The 17,550-nt window shown below is 41.0% G+C and overlaps 1 protein-coding gene across 1 annotated transcript in view; it reads left to right on the top strand.

Moving 5' to 3' along the window:
• Trrap (transformation/transcription domain associated protein) overlaps positions 1-17,550 on the top strand; it is a 113,330-nt gene that overhangs the window by 27,157 nt on the left and 68,623 nt on the right. The window contains 12 exon segments of the mRNA XM_047532927.1: positions 140-500; positions 590-687; positions 1,112-1,306; positions 1,755-1,946; positions 4,093-4,258; positions 5,250-5,506; positions 7,749-7,949; positions 9,036-9,187; positions 14,520-14,719; positions 15,969-16,186; positions 16,309-16,506; positions 17,146-17,406. Of these exon segments, the coding sequence (XP_047388883.1) occupies positions 140-500; positions 590-687; positions 1,112-1,306; positions 1,755-1,946; positions 4,093-4,258; positions 5,250-5,506; positions 7,749-7,949; positions 9,036-9,187; positions 14,520-14,719; positions 15,969-16,186; positions 16,309-16,506; positions 17,146-17,406 (2,499 nt within the window).

The following is a 17,550-nucleotide window of genomic DNA, read 5'->3' as shown; positions in this document are numbered from 1 at the left end:
TACTACCAGCCTTCAGCCTCTTGTGAGGACAAACGGTATGACTTCAGGTGTTTCAGTGACATTCTATCTTTCTTGTCATCTGAAAGGATTGTTTAACTGTTAATGACTATTGTCTTAACCTGGCTTCTCTTCCTCTTAGGTTTTTGTTCTCAAATTCCACACCATCGCTCGGTATCAGCTCTCTGCCATTTTTAAGAAGTGCAAACCTCAGTCTGAACTTGGAGCAGTGGAGGCAGCTCTGCCTGGGGTTCCCACTGCCCCTGCAGCCCCTGGTCCTGCCCCCTCCCCGGCCCCTGTTCCCACCCCTGCCCCACCCCCGCCCCCTACTCCAGCCACCCCTGTGACCCCAGCCCCTGTGCCTCCCTTTGAGAAGCAAGGAGAAAAGGACAAGGAAGACAAGCAGACCTTCCAGGTTACAGATTGTCGAAGTTTGGTAAAAACCTTGGTCTGTGGTGTCAAGACGATCACGTGGGGCATAACTTCATGTAAAGCACCTGGTGGTAATTCTGCTCTTAACTTATTTGGACAGTTGACATTTTAGTAGAGTGGGTTTTATTCATGTTAATTTAATATGCTCTCTCTTTTCCAGAAGCTCAGTTCATTCCCAACAAGCAGTTACAACCCAAAGAGACTCAGATTTACATAAAACTTGTGAAGTATGCAATGCAGGCCTTAGATATTTATCAGGTAAGGAAGTGCCCTCCAAGCAGACTGTTGAGTGTGGAAGATGCCTCTTAGGATTAGAGGTGCTGGTGATGGAACGGGGACTGTTTGGATGGTCCACGGTATCTGTATGCCCAGGTTTGCTTTTGTTGTGCAACCTAGCATTGCATCTTTTGGTGGGAATCCTTGTTTATGAGTCTGAATGTGTGCATTTTTTGAGGGGGATAGTGTAAATGGAATGCAATAGAAGCATAAGATTTAGGTTTATGTACTATTTTTTAGTTTCTGGTCTGAATGCCTAAACTATTTTAAAAATTATTTTCCAAAATGCTAAGAAAGAAGAATTTAAGGGGGGAACATTTATTATCTTAACTCAGGTACGTCTCTGATATGATTTTGTAATGGAAGTTCAGTTTTAATGCCTGTGGGTGATTCTCCCCTATTCTAGGTCCAGATAGCAGGAAATGGGCAAACATACATCCGAGTAGCGAACTGCCAGACTGTTAGAATGAAGGAGGAGAAGGAGGTGTTGGAACACTTTGCTGGTGTCTTCACCATGATGAATCCCTTAACATTTAAAGAAATCTTTCAAACTACAGTCCCTTACATGGTGGAAAGAATTTCAAAAAATTATGCTCTTCAGGTATAAAGGACCTTTTTGCATTCTTTTGACATTCGCTTCAAAATAATTTGTGCTGAAAACTTTGTTTCATTTATTTTAAGGATTTAAAAATAAAGTACCCAAGAGCCATATTCAGAGAAATATTAAAACATATGTTTGAGAAAAGTTTTCAGAAGATCTGTGACGAGACCCTCTCATTAGAAGTTAAATGTGTGTTAAATGTTAGCTCTTGATATTGACATGAGGGTACAGTAACTGGTGAATGCTCCAAGTGAACTGGGTCCTGAGGGCTCAGCCAGGGCTTTAATTAGTTTCCCTTTGGTGAATAATTATTCTTTGGCCTGTCTGTTACAGGTTTAACTCGGGCTTTGTGTTTTTGGAAAGCTTGGTACTTTGTCTTAAAGCTGCTTTGGGAAGGGTAGTGTTTGTTTTGTTTTTGTTTTTTCACAAGTATTTCTTGTTCGGACAGATTGTTGCCAATTCCTTCTTGGCAAATCCTACTACCTCTGCTCTGTTTGCTACGATTCTGGTGGAATACCTCCTGGATCGCCTGCCAGAGATGGGCTCCAATGTGGAGCTCTCCAACCTGTACCTCAAACTGTTTAAGTTGGTCTTTGGCTCAGTTTCCCTGTTTGCAGCTGAAAATGAGCAAATGCTGAAGGTAATTCTTAAGATCTGAGTGGCAGTTTTGTTCAGGGTCTTTTCTTTTTTTAATGGTTTTCACTTTGAACAAGAACTGTAGTGACTATTTTATAAGTGTAAAGTGCTCTTTGGATTAATAAAGATTTGTAGCAAATAAGGACCAAGTATGAAAAACAGTTCATCTGTTTCTAAGCAGGGCTCAGTATGTTTTTCTAATAACTTAATATGAAAAATTCAGAACTCTTATGGTAAGCAACTGTGTTATTAGTATTGCCACTCCCACATTTCTTTTATAAACTCAGTTCCTTTTTCTGGATTATACCAGTAAAATAGGAGTGTGTTTTGATTTTTTAAAAATTAAATGATGCAAAAGAATTTAGAAGGAAAAATGTATTTGTGTAATTTAGGTTATGTTTATTCTCTCTTCAGCTCTCTGTGACAATATGTAAATAGCACATTTTAGGGCTATTCCACTCCCCACTTTAGATCAAGAATTCTTACCAATTTAGTCCTTTCTAAATTATCTTACAGAAGATCTGTCTTACCACACTTCTTCTTTTTTTTTTTTTTTTTTAAATAGATGACTAACCCTATATAATTGAATCTCATCAGTTATTTTCTTCTTATAAGTGCTAAAATCTACCCATGGTGATGTCACTCACTGAAAAGAGCAGATGATAGAACAAAAACTTCATTAAAATTCACTTCCACTTGTGGCAAAATATTTTAGTTCCTGTAGAAAGTTGACTTACCACCAGAGGTGTCTGCAGAGTGATGATTTCTATAGGGGAAATTTTGAAGAATAAACAAGTAAACTGATAGAGGATGATATAAAGCGTGGGATAATCAGTCTTACAGAATGGTTTCCTTGATTTTTTTCAGTTATACAGTAATTCATTGTCAGTAACCTTAATGTTACTTTTGTGTTAATATAAAACGAAAATACTCATTTTTTAAGGTTATAAAATATTTAATTATAATTCATTGTCTTCAAATATTTCAATTGCTTGCCAACATTATGTAAAACTGCACAGACCAAGTACCCAAAAACCAAAAATTCTACTTAAAAGGACAAACCTAACATCAGGATATTGGAATATTATTCAAGAAAATTACTAAAGGGATGAATTCCTTAAAACTTTTTTGTCAAGAGAATAATATATATATAGTTGGTTTATTTTGTAAAATATACATGCCATGCTATGTGCAAGAAGTTTGTAAGTGTATCTGGTATTTGCTATTCACTCGAAATATGCATACAGAAAGATTTCATGTTAAACTTCACGTGTGACATGTCAAAAGCAATATTAGAAGTGTAAACTGAAAGGCTAATCTGGTTTAAAATGTTGACTAAAGTTCTTATAAGCTAATCTTTTTATTAAAGAGAACCTACATGAACACATTTTTCAACTAAGTCTTCCAAAATTCTATATCATTAACTTCTTTTATTTGTGGTGCTAGGGATGGACCCCAGGGCCTTGCATCCCCAGCCTCCAAACCCTGTCTTTTGAGGTTCATTCACATTTGATATATGTCTTACTTGATTGGCAGTGATGTTTCAATTGCTTTAGGTTACTTTTTGCATTTAAAGTGTTATAGGAACTTTTATCTTGTGTGATTATGTAGTCCTTTAAAAGGGATGACCATATCTACCAGAACTGGCAGACCCTTGGTTCTTGCTGCATAGTGTTATCTATCCAGCGTCACATAACCACTTAGTAACACAGGAACCTTCTAAATACTTTTTTCATAGCCAGACTGGCAGAAACCAATATATATATATATATATACACACACACATACATATATATATACGTCAATATGTGTGTGTATGTGTGTATTTTTTTAATCCCTTTTTGTACCAGGGATTGCATTCAGGAGTGCTCAATCACTGAGTCATATCCTCAGTCCTCCTTGTTTTGAGACAGGGTCTCCCTAAGTTGCTAAGACTGCCTTTGGACTTGGAATCCTCCTGCCTCATATATTTTAAGAGAAATTAATTTGAGTCAAATAAGGATTGGGAAGCTCTTCTTTTCTCTTTTGTAACACACTCCTCAGAATTGCTTTTGACTGCTGTTGGATTGTAGTGACCCATTGGGCTCCAGTCTGGAAGGTGTAAACGCTCCTTTTTTAGAGCTCACTAATGAGCCTCTTCTCCTCCACAGCCTCACCTGCACAAGATTGTGAATAGCTCCATGGAGCTTGCGCAGACTGCCAAGGAGCCCTACAACTACTTCTTGCTGTTGCGGGCATTGTTCCGCTCTATTGGCGGAGGTAGCCATGATCTCCTGTATCAGGAATTTTTGCCTCTTCTCCCAAACCTCCTGCAAGGTTAGAGTAGTGGTTTTTGGTTTTCTTTTGGTCTTATGTATGTGTATGTGTCTGGTTGTCCTCTGTACCTGGTGAAGGTCATGGTTCTGGGGAGTGGGGTGGGACCTGTGTGCATGTTCCCTTCTGTACTTAAATGGCAGTGGGGCTTTGAAGGGATAGGAATGGGCTTTTCCAAATCTAGATGCTTTTGGTTACTTGGTTGTGACTTGGTTGCATTTTTCTACTGTTTGTCTAAATCAGGTCCAGAAAGAAAGTGGTTTTAAGAAAAAGAGGCAAGTTATAAAGCTGATGTACAGTTAAGTTTATATTTCCTAGTTAGTTTCTAATTTGCATAACCAGAATCCTATAATTAGGAATAGTTTCATGATGTATAGCTAAAGGGCATCTTGGATCCATTAAATGTTTATGGATAATAAATTGGAAACACCCTTCTAGGGATTTTTGTCCTCAATGAGAAGATGTCAGGTAGAAAGGAGCTTAGTATTTGGTAATGCTTGTCAAGGGTGTGGAGGTTGATTTTTTTAAGTAGGCGTCTCCTTTACATTTATAATAAACAAGAGTGGATTTTTAAAAAAAATGTTTATTTTAGAGCACTGACCTCAACTGTGATCTACAGGAAGACTGAAAAAAGATGTCAGGTTGTAAACCTTAAGCTTCAAAGGAACACATCATACTGGACTTGTCTTTAAATTGGGCTTATTAGAGGCATATGTGATTTTTTTTTTTAAAAATGGTTTATGATACTGCATTAAAAGAGCATTATATAATTTATAGTAATTATATGAAGACTGCTGATACCACTGCAAGAGATTGTGACTGCTGCAGTTACAGAGCAGATTTATCTAATATTAAGAGTATATTACAGGGGCACAAAGTATCTTCCTATAACTTTAGTGTTTATAAAGAAAGGTGGACTAGAGATTTTATATAGCTAACTTTGACATGTGTTTGGAAAGTGACATTTCTCTGATGGCCCCAAACCCTGTTTTAGGATTGAACATGTTGCAGAGTGGACTACATAAGCAGCACATGAAGGACCTCTTTGTGGAACTGTGCCTCACAGTACCAGTGCGGCTAAGCTCTCTCTTACCCTATCTGCCTATGTTGATGGATCCCTTGGTTTCTGCCCTCAATGGGTCTCAGACATTGGTCAGCCAAGGCCTGAGGACCCTGGAGTTGTGCGTGGACAACCTACAACCTGATTTCCTCTATGACCACATTCAGCCTGTGCGTGCCGAACTCATGCAGGTTAGTCTACCTTCACCTCAGCACCAGCAGTTCATCACAGATCTAGTTGGTGCCAAGGATTCTGCCATTACTTGACTGGCTGTCCTCCAAAGCATCTCCTTGCAAGATGGAAGGGCACAACTTTATGTTATATTGGAGCTACTTCTTGCTACACCAGGAGGCATGTGCTTTTGACTCTTCCAGTGTGCTAAAAGGTGTACAGAAATACAGTAGGTATTGATGGGTGTTCTGCATATTACCACTATTTCAGAGCTTTTACAAGTGCCACATTCCCACTGGGCTGATAACTTGTGAAGGCAGGTGTGGTGGGTACTATGTGGCTGCTGTGGCTTCCAGCAGGAACCCCTCTTTACCACAGAGACCCTCCATTCCATAGTAAAAGGATGTACCCACTACCTCACCCCAAGGAGCAAAGAGTAGATAATTAAAGAGATTGTTTTGAAGACTTAAGCATTGTTTGTCGAAGTTCATATATTAAATGTCTTACATTTTTCCTTAGGTAGTTATATGTGGTTGGTAATTGTTAAAAATTTGGTCTATCTGCAGTCTACTTCTCTGCCCTTTTAGGTAGGATATTTGACCTTAGATAGGAGATATGGTACCATCCTTACTTGATGGAGGCTCAGGAACTTCTAAGGATAGGGGTCCTGGATGCCCTGGATTGGAGACCTCATCTTAGATTAGAGGTTAAGGTGGGGAGACTCTCCCTGCTTCTTCTGAGGTTTAGAACTTGGGCTTCATCTAGTACGGAATGATGGCATAGGAGTTGAGCTGGTGGCTTGAGGTCCATTTTCCCTGCTGGTCATTTGGAGAATTGAAAAAGAACCTGTTTCAAGAAAAGCACTGTTGTAGAAGGCTGAGCCTGGTCCTGATTCAAGTTTGTGTTAGCCTGTGATAAGAGGAGGCAGAGGTGGGTTCCAGGGCTTGAGAAAGAGGGTTGGAGCTACTTCTTGCCACACAAACAAACCTACAGAGAGATGGAGTCAAGGTCGTTTGGTTTTGGAGAAACATTAAACCCCAACCCGACAAATGGCACTGCTTGAGTACAGAGATGGAGAACATGAGTTCCTGGTGCTGCCCGCTCCTGGTGGCAGAAGCAGAAATCTTCCCTGAGGCTACCTGAGGACTCTTTGGGCCACAAGGAGGGTGGGTGAGGGGATGGGACTGTTTCCATATTCCCAGCAGTTACTGAGGAGAAGCCTCTTTGGACCTATAGGAACATAAGAGAAATTAGAATTTTGTTTGATATAGAGAAATGTAACAATTTTATATTAAATTTGAGTAGCTAGACTCTTAACATTTATAATTGTTACAGAAAGTGATTAAAGAAAATAGACTTTCAGTTGGATGCAGTAGCACAGGAGGATCACAGATTTGAGACCAACCTTGGCAACTTAGTAAAACCCTGTCTCGAGAAAAAAAGAAAAGAAAAATATTTTCAGCATGAACTATAGTCATTTTTAGGACTTAGATAATTTAGGTGAAAATAACGGGGAAATTTACTGAGTGCTTTGGGGCAGTTGAGTGTGTATTCTCTTTCTCTCTCCCTATGTATTTAGTTATTTATCCTGGAGACTGAAATTGGGTCTGTGCACATGGTAGGCAAGTGCTCTAGTGCTGAACTTGAGTTACATCCCCAGTCCTTTTTCATTTTTTTAAATTTTGAGACAGGGTCTCACCAAGTTGCGCAGGCTGGCCTCGAACTTGGCGTCTTCTTCCTCAGCTTTCCAAGTAGTTGGGGTCACAGTGTGTACCACCACGCCTGGCTGAGTGCACATGTACTAAGTGTAGGGTGCACCTGAACTTATTCCCTGCAGTCCTGGGACTTAGGTACCCTTCTGATCCGTGTTTTTTTTCTTCCTTCATTTCTAATAGAAGATTTTAAATATATGAAATAATTTACCTGTTTATAAGTTACAAAAGTCTAGTAAGAAGAAAGAAAAACCTGAGAACTCGTCCTCTTTGTACCTAATAGTATGTCAGTTCACTATCTTGCTTGAGCCCTGTGTGTTCATACTGTCCCACTGTATGTATACAGGAGCATGAGGCGTGTTTTTATACGTATCTTTTTGTAAAGACAAAATTTCTGGGAGGACATATAAAACTAATAACATTGGTTTCCCCCAAGAACGGACACCATGTTTGAGGGACAAAATTGTGCCATGTCATGTTTTCTGACTTGAAATTTTGAGTTTCAAGCAAGTTACCTTGGAAGACTTAATGAAATCATGTTGGTTTTTAGGCTTTGTGGCGCACTTTACGGAATCCTGCCGACAGTATCTCCCACGTGGCCTACCGTGTACTTGGTAAATTTGGTGGCAGTAACAGGAAGATGTTAAAGGAATCCCAGAAACTGCACTATGTTGTCACTGAAGTTCAAGGCCCCAGCATCACTGTTGAGTTTTCTGATTGTAAAGCATCTCTTCAGCTCCCCATGGAGAAGGTAAAGTTGAAAGTCTTTGGGAGTTTTGTGCAAGTACTGTTTTTAAGAATGTCGATTTCTATTTAAAATATGTAAGTCATAATCTTCTATGTGAAAATGACATGCTTTGGGAAAGAAGGAATTTCTAAGTTGGAGTAGGACAAGATTGACGTGGTGATCTGCTTATTTGGTGGGGGATTTTCAGAAACCAGTGGAGGGTGTTGCCCCCAGAACTTGGGATCATTGAGCACTTCCATCTTTCCTGAAGATCAGGAAGTGAAACCCAGTCCACCCTGCCCTTGAACTCTTGGTCTGTTTGATCCCACCAAACTTTATTTCAAGTGCCTAAGTTGATTCCATACTTGTCTCTCATCCCCAGTACCTAGTTTTCTCCCTTCTTTATTCAAAACATAGCTTGTACTGTCTCCTTACTGGCTCTCACATGTGTATAATTATCATTAAGGTTAATGTCTTACCTGTTAAAGACTTAAATTATTATTATTATTTTTTATGTGATTGTGCTGCCAAATTCCTGGACAACCTAATTGAAATGACTTGGAATTAAATTGTGTGTGTGTGTGTGTGTGTGTGTGTGTGTGTGTGTGTGAGTGTGTTGTGGGTCTTCTGGGAGAAGACATCAATGTAATCTTTTTCTCTTTTAAAGAGGGAATTTAGTAAAGTAAAAGCTTAGGAAAGCCATCTTTCAGGTTTGAACATAGACACAGGGAAGTCTGTCGTCTACAGAAAGGTCAAGAATCTCATTAGGACCTCAATGAGTATAGACGACATAGACTCTAGTTTGACCCAGCAGATTGCCACAAGGTTCCAGGCTTACTTAAAATTTCTGTAATCTCCACCCGACATGAAATTGCTAAACTCCGTCTAACATGTTAATTTGAGCCAAGCAACTCCTTATTTCACATGGCTGTGTTCACCACTTCCAGAGCCTGCATTTTGCTAATGCTTGCTAGACTGTAGCCCCCTGTGCTCCCTTCCAAAGAAATAAGCCCTGAGGTAATTTTAGGAGCTGCCAGTGCTTTCAGTGAAAGCTTTTCAAAATCATGTAATTTCAGTACAAATGGTAGTTTCTCTGCTGCTTTGTCACAGGCCATTGAAACTGCCCTGGACTGCCTGAAAAGTGCAAACACAGAGCCCTACTACCGGAGGCAGGCGTGGGAGGTAATCAAGTGCTTCCTGGTGGCCATGATGAGCCTAGAGGACAACAAGCACGCACTGTACCAGCTGCTTGCACATCCTAAGTAAGTGTTTAGCTTGCTGTGACCAAGTTGTCTTCCTGTAAGGGCTTGAGATGGAGGGGACCTCCTGGATTCTCAAGTTAGGAGCATGCTCTTTTAATTCAGGAAGACCAGTACTGCTTACCTGGCAATGCTTCTTTTGACCTGTAGAGAAAATGGAAGGAATTTGGGTGTGGGAATGAGAATTAATCTCTGTTGCACTCCACCTTCATCATGTGTCTTACTGCTACCTACATTAGGCTGAGCCTCAAGAAAGCCAGATCATATCCCTTTTCCCTCCCATTTGTTCTCCATTGTGTCCATAGCACCTGGTGCATGAGAGGCATTCAGTGGACCTTGGACTTTTCCATTTCACAGTGATCTTTCTCCGAAGGCTTGTTCTGTTGTATGTATTTTGCTCTTATCACTTTAGGCTGCAGGTAGCCTTTGAGATGTTGGATGTGTATTATCGTTTTCTGTTGTTGAGTTTCAGGGAACAGAGTTTTCCCATGTATTTCCACATTTCTTACAGCACGAAACAACACGAAAAGTAATGCTGAACTAAGGTCTTGGTTGTTAAAAGGGCAGTGACAAGAGAGCAGTCAGGTAGCAAGTGCAGAAGGAAATATAGCACATAAGTGAGCACCAATAAACGCCACAGAAAGCACAAATCAACCTGTGGGGACTTCAGAGATCAGGACCACCAGAACCAGGCCGTATCTATGCTTAAGACATTTCAAATGATAAAAGGTGTCAATAGAAACTTAAAGAAATTGCCCAAATTTTGAGAAAGAGGGAGAGACTCTTGAATGAAGGTACCTGGGGACTGTGGATGTGACTCAGTGGTGGAGTGCTTGCCTAGCATGTGAAAGGACCCGGGTTTGATCCCTGGCACCACCAAAATAGATAAGATAGCTGGAGTGCACGCTGAAAGAGAAAAAGATGGAAAATTCAAAAGAGAATAATGACATGAAGAGTAGGGGGAAGCAGCGTAGTTGCTTGAAGTCTCAGAGAAGGGAGAAACAACAACTGGGAAGCTCTCAGAACTGATGAAAAATTAAACAACATACACAGACTCAAGGTGATGAGTGGATCCAAACAGAATAAGGGGGGAAAAAAAAGCCACACATAGATGCATTACTGGCTACAAATCAGAAACAAAGGGGAGCTCTAAATGCTGGCTGAACAAAATGGTTAGCTTGAAGTGAATGCTGGATTAGCAGTTGTGTAAGTGTCTGGACAGGTCTCCAGTCTGGAAGAGAGCAGCTGCCAGCTTAGAGTCATGTGTCTGGTGGGATACGACCGGGGAAGAGAATGAAATAAGAGTGTTTTCAAATTAAAGCGGAAGTCTTCCGTCAACACTTTAGTAAAGGACATTCAAAAGGGTGAACTTCATCAGGCAGAAGAAAAGTTCCCCCTTGGAAGATCTGAGATGGGAGAAGGAATAAATAGCTAAGAAGATGATAATATGTGGTCAAGTGTAAATGGGATGCAGCAAATGTGACACTTAGGACCTTAACAATCACAGTTGACTATAAACATTGCATATTTATTATCTGGTAAATAGATAACCAAATGTGGTTGATGGACACAGTGAAATACTACCCCGTAGTGAAGAGGAATGAACGCAGGCATCAGAAAGCAGCGTGCTCAACGAAAGAAGCCAAACCCAAGAATGTGTGATTCCATTTGTATGAACCATCCAAAAAAGACAAGAGCAGATCAGGGGTAGCCCAGGGGCAGGAGTAGGGATCGAAGGAGTGGTGTTTTACAATTGGATCATCACCATGGTTTGTATGACTGTACATTTACTAAAACTTAATTGAACTCCATAACTAAAATGAATGAATTCTGTGGCATATGTTACATCTCAAAAGTCAGAAAAAATATGACAGTAAATGAAGAAAAGAGAAATGAACAAAATAGAAAAATATATGCAGTCAAGTGGTTCAATAAAGCCAAAAGTTGGTTCTTTGAAAGAATAATAAAACTGAAAAGCTTCTGGCAAGACTGACTTGGATTAAAGAAGATTAAAGAAGTAACTAGTATCAAAGTGGTGACAATATCTGTGTTTCAGATATGAAACAAAAAGATAATGGTGTCATGGATAGTCTTCCTGATAAGTTAAAAAAATTATCTAGAGATACTCTGGCTTTTTCTCTGACTTTTACGATCCTGACATTTTAGAGGAGTAGAGGCCAGCTGTTTTATAGAATGTCCCTTATAGGTCGGCTTGTTTCTCTGTGATTGGAGTCAGGTCATGCATGTCTAATAGAAACCTCAGAAAAGTTCTGTCACACACCCTGGCAGGCACCATTAGTGGCTTGTCCCGTTAATGAAAGTGGCGTCATCCTGGCTTTCCACCGTAAGGTTATCATTTTACTCTCTTACTCTATATATAATCGAAGGGAAAGATGTTGAGATAATGTGAAGAGGTAAATGACCTGCTTCTCATCAAACTTACCTCCTGGTTGTAATGACATTCATGGACCATCCTCCCCAATTCAGGTATTATTTCAGTGACTACAAAATGATGTTTTTTTTGTTTTTGTTTTTGTTTTTTTTTTAAGTTTTTTTTTTGTTGTTGAGATTTATTTCACATCTCAAGAATTCACCTACTTTAACTGAACAATTTAATGATTTTTAGTAACTTACTGAGTAGTACAAATGAAAATGTCTTAGACCAGTTTCATCGCCCCAATAAGATCCCTTGTGCCCATTCCGGTTACTTCCTATATCTTCCCCCTGCCCCAGGCGATCATCAGTCTTTTATATCCGTGAATTTTTCTTTCTAGACATTTCACATAAATGGAGTTATACAGTATGTGGTCTCTTGGGCCAGGCCCCTTTCACTCAGCACAGTTTATCTGTGAGGTAATATTTATGTGCCAGCTGCTTGTCCTTTTTAATGCTGAATAATATTCTCTCATACAAATAAAAAAAATTCTTTTTTCTAATTCCATTTTCCCATTATATAAAATAGACTTTTCCTCCTCCTTTAATACTTATTTATAGCAGTATAGACTCTTGGGGTCTTATTTTATTTAATAGATTGTAATCCATTATGTATTTGATGACCGAATCATCCATACTTTGTCAGCGTGAGCCCCTTTGGGCTGCCTCTTGGGTTCTTTTGACGTGACCACCCTCTGTTGACTTCTGAGTACTCCCTTTCTAGCTCCACCAGGTGTTTTTTGTTTTCCTTGGACTCACCATTGTGTAAAGAGTGAGAGCTCCTTAAACTGAGCTCCTTGACCAAGAGCCCTTCACTGTGTGTGCTCATCACTCTTGGACGTCACTGTCCCTAAATCTTTCAAAAGAGTATTTTGATAAACAATAGTCTGTGATTTTGCTGTGGTCATATTGATGTATTTCTCCTTTTATTTCATGATTTTTATATCATTTATGAGAAAACTGTTTTCTCTATCCAACTCCAAAGACCCCCCCCACACACACACACATAGTATCTTCTAAAAGCGCTATGATTCTGTCCTTTGCATTTTGATCTTTCACCTTTCTGGTGAATGGTATGGAGTAGGGTCTGTTTTGTGTTTTACCAGCAGGTGTGTAGTTATGGGGCCCATCATCCTCTCTGTCTCTGCAGCATTGCTGCTGCTGTAGACTAAGTACCTTCTAGGATGGGCACTGCTCAAGGCTCTGCACAGGCCTGGCTCCTGCCCTCTAGGACTTACTTTCTAGTGGGGAAACAGACAAAGCTAAGAAACGAAGTGTATGCTATTTCAGGTAGTAATACAGGTTATTAGGTATGTCTGACTGAAGAGATAAGGCATGAAAGGGGCATTTTAAAAAGAGGGTGATGGGAGAAGGCCCCTTTGAGTAGGTGACATTGGGCGGGGATTCTTATGAACTGTGAAGAAGGAACTTGTGAAAAAGTCCAGGAGAAGCTTACCTCAGGATTAGGGAAGCAGGACAGAAGCTCTCGGCTGGGCCCAGCAGGAGGCACAGTGGTAAGGGGTAGAGCTAGGTGTGCGAGGCCTGAGGGCAGTGCTTGAAACAGGGACCAGGACCTGTTCCCTGTGTTGCAGGGCGTAGGTGACAGGACCTGCTTCCTCTAGCTGACTGTAGGCTTTCTTGTCTTAAGTCCAAGGTGCCATTTACTGGGCTTTTAGGAATTATCAGGGAAGAACAAGTTGGGGAGGATGGTGGGAGGCCCATGACTGGGGCATTTAGTTCCCAGTTGGCATTTTACTTTTTTAATTTATGTGCTGGGAATCGAATACAGGATACTTTTACCACTGAGCTACATCCCCAGCCCTTTTTACATATTTATTTATTTTTGAGACAGGGTCTCGCTGTGTTGCTGAGGGTCTCACTCAATTGCTGAGGCTGCCACTGTACCCAGCTCCCGGTTAGCATTTTATTTTATTTTATTTTGGTACTGGGGCTCAAATTCAGGGCGCTCAACCACTGAGCCACATCCTCAGTCCTATTTTGTATTTTATTTAGAGACAGGGTCTCACTGAGTTGCTTAGCACATTGCTGTTCCTGAGGCTGGCTTTGAACTTGAGATCCTCCTGCCTCAACCTCCTGAGCCATTGGGATTATAGGCAGGCACTGTGGCCAACATTTGATGTCATGAACTTTCCTGACTTCCTTCTGGGATTTTACTTGATTTTGGGTAAAAACTGGTCATGTTTTATCAGTTAGATCTGCAGACCCTTTTGATTCTGTGCTCTTGGTATGATTTTTCAACACTTAAGAGTTGTGTAGCTGCCCATGAGTCATAGCTTTTTTCGTGATTATTTGATCATTGATTTTGAGTTATTTTTTAGGATTTGACTTTTTTAATCATAAAAGATAAAAATCAAACATTGGCTTTCTTAAAATAGGAAATACCAAATATGTGGCCTTTTTCTAATCTGCCTCTGATTCATTGCTTGTGCTCATATTAGGTAGAATATACTCGATGTCTCATGATGCATTGACTTTAAGTTTTTTGTTTTGTTTTGTTTGGTACCAGGAATTGAACCCAGGGGTGCTCAGCCACTGAACCACACCCCCAGCCGCCCCCCCACTCCTTTTTTTTCTTTCTAGAGACAGAGTCTTGCTAAGTTGCTTAGGTGGGCTTTGCATTCACCATCCTCCTGCCTCCGTCTCCCTAGCTGCTGGGAATACAAGCATGTGCTACCACACCCAGCCTGGTTATAAGTATTGATAATGAAATTCACATTTGGTTCCAGATGTTACTAAAATTAAAGAGAGAAATTAATTCTCCTAGACCTATCTAGATAAGGTGGAAGTGGGCAGGCTGAAAATAAAAAAAAATTAGTGTCAGTGGATTTGTCAGTTCAAAAGACTTGGGGGTTGTGGTGATGTACTTAATTTTATCTTTCAGCTTTACAGAAAAAACCATACCCAATGTCATCATCTCACACCGGTACAAAGCTCAAGACACTCCAGCTCGGAAGACATTTGAGCAGGCTCTGACGGGGGCATTCATGTCTGCTGTCATCAAAGACCTGAGGCCCAGTGCCCTGCCCTTTGTAGCCAGCCTGATTCGCCACTATACCATGGTGGCAGTGGCCCAGCAGTGCGGTGAGTGTAGGGAGCTGTTGGCACAGAGGAAGCAGTTTTTCCCTTCTTACTGTACCTCAAAAAATTGGTCAGGATGTTTTGTTTCAGAGAAGCTCGGTAACCGATTTTTTGCTTTTGTTTTCTATGACATTGATAAAGATAATTGGTATTTTGGTGGTGGGCACTCTGACAATTTAAAGTTATCACCAGATTATGTCTGTCAGATACACCCAATTTGATCTTCAGATCTTTTGTTTTTGGTGGAAAACGGGGGCTGAGTATGCTGTGTGCAAAGCAGGCGGTTTCAAATCTTCTCATGGCAAGGCCGGCCTTCACCCACCCTGCTCTCCCACTGTGGTGCTTATTTTGGCCCCCACAGGCATCCATGCTGTTTCTCCTACCTGGAATGGCTGCTCTTGAACTCCTGGTGGTGAAGGATTGATTGTTCATTTTTATTTCTGATCCATTGTAGATGATGACAGTGAAATGTCCTGGCCCTGCCCCTTGTTGTTTCTGAACACGTACTCAATTTTTTAATCTCCTTCCACACAAATAACAGTTGAGTTGCAGACCACACCTGAATAGCATTGCTCCAGTTGGTCCTCAGAATCTTTCCTTTTCGACTGACGAGTCGTTTTCTTATGAACTCTGCAGAACTTTCCCCCTTTTCACCCTTCTTGGCAGAAACAGTCAGTAATACACAGTTGAACACTTAAGTTGCTTCTCAGTGTTTCTTCTGTGTTTCCATTATCTTTCTAGCAAAATAAATATTGCTAACTTCCATCTTGCCTAGTATTAGAAGTTAGCAACTCGAAGTTAACTGCCACGTGTTAACTGCCAGTTGCTGTGACTGACCGTTCTCTGACCAGGTGTAATCTCTGGCACAACTGGCTGCTGTTGATTTTTCTCTTACTTGTGAGGAGTATCCATAGCATAGCCCAGTCATTTCCAGGCTGGGCCCCTTAGTATGTCAGTGGCTTTTTTAAAAAAAATGTCTGTGTTTCTCATCTTAAACTAGTACTTTTCTGAGTTGTGATTGAGAAAATTGGAACACAATAGTATATCATGAAAAGTATTCAGAAAGATAGCCTTAGTGTGAATTAGATCACTTAGCAACAAATAATTGCATTTTAATGGAGATTGGTTTAAGGTACCATGTTGGCTTTCATTGAATTATTAGTGTCAAGAGGGAAATGAAATCGTTTTGCAATTTAGGGCCAAGAATGTTCCTGGTCATGTGTTCTCACATGCCTGTCCTTTCTCCTTTCAGGTCCCTTCTTGCTGCCTTGCTACCAGGTGGGCAGCCAGCCCAGCACAGCTATGTTTCACAGTGAAGAGAACGGGTCAAAAGGGATGGATCCCTTAGTTCTTATTGATGCCATAGCCATCTGTATGGCCTACGAAGAAAAGGAACTTTGCAAAATTGGGGAAGTGGCCTTAGCTGTGATATTTGATGTTGCAAGTATCATACTAGGCTCAAAGGAGAGGGTAAGGAAGGACAGAGTGTCTTGTGATTTGGTGGGATGTTTGTGCATCAGGGTAGTTATTCAGAAAACTGGTGGTTTAAGAATTGCATTGACACGTTTTGGTTTGTTTGCTTCTCTTTCAAGGCATGTCAGCTGCCCCTATTTTCCTATATTGTGGAGCGCTTGTGTGCCTGCTGCTATGAACAGGCCTGGTATGCAAAGCTGGGGGGTGTGGTGTCTATTAAGTTCCTCATGGAGCGACTCCCCCTCACGTGGGTTCTGCAGAACCAGCAGACTTTCCTCAAGGCACTCCTCTTTGTCATGATGGACTTAACGGGAGAGGTAGGTGATGGGTAGCCCCAGAGCTAACTCGCCATGCTCTTCAAGAAGCTGCTCCGCCTGGAGTGCAGTTGGTCTGAGACAGTTCTGCATTATGGTCTCCTTGCAATGTGGGAGCTTAGATATTTAGTTTCGTTACAACATCTCTAATAGAGGGACAGCTCCAACTCATAGGCTATCTCTGGGTACCCAAATACCCGTTTACTACATTTAGAATAGTCACAGGCCAGAGTGATCGGAAAGGGGCTGTTGCCGCTTCCTGTGTACCTCGAGGTTTCCATGGGGGTTGCTGCTTCATAGGCTCACATGCAGCTCCCACTCATATAGGTGGGGTGTGTAGGCATCATCAGTTTCCACAGGTGTTGCTTCCTCTGTGAACCCTCATGAAGCTGAAGCTCTAACTCATACAGATAGGGTATGGCAGGCATCCCCAGCTTCATTTGTTAAATCCAGGGTCATATCGAGATCACATTTTCTGTTCTGAATGACAAATAGGAATTACCTACAAGGAGGTAAAGTGGACGTTATGAAGAAGTTTCTCTTGTAGCAGCTTGTGTGAGGGGTGTCCCCCCAGAGACAGCATTTGTGGGTATGGTGGGCAGCATCACCCCCTTTGGCATCTAAGGCCTCCTTGACCCCCAGGTTTCCAATGGAGCAGTTGCTATGGCAAAGACCACCCTGGAGCAGCTCCTGATGAGGTGTGCAACACCTTTAAAAGATGAGGAGCGAGCTGAAGAGATCGTGGCAGCTCAGGAAAAGTCTTTTCACCATGTGACCCATGATTTGGTTCGAGAAGTCACCTCTCCAAACTCCACTGTGAGAAAACAGGCTATGCATTCACTGCAGGTATTGGCCCAGGTCACTGGAAAAAGTGTGACAGTGATAATGGAACCCCATAAAGAGGTGAGATTTCTGATGCTGGACATGGGATAATTTTTTTCAATGAGTTGTAGATAATGTTCAGTTTATAATAATTTTGTGTCTTTGTTACAAAGTAGTATTGCACATGCTCTTTTTAATCTGATATATGCAAATAACAGTTTATTT

This window comes from Sciurus carolinensis, chromosome 18 (genome assembly GCF_902686445.1).
Source record: "Sciurus carolinensis chromosome 18, mSciCar1.2, whole genome shotgun sequence".
NCBI lineage: Eukaryota > Metazoa > Chordata > Mammalia > Rodentia > Sciuridae > Sciurus > Sciurus carolinensis.
The sequence above is the reverse complement of the archived record's forward strand: the minus strand, read 5'-3'. Positions and strand labels throughout refer to the sequence as shown.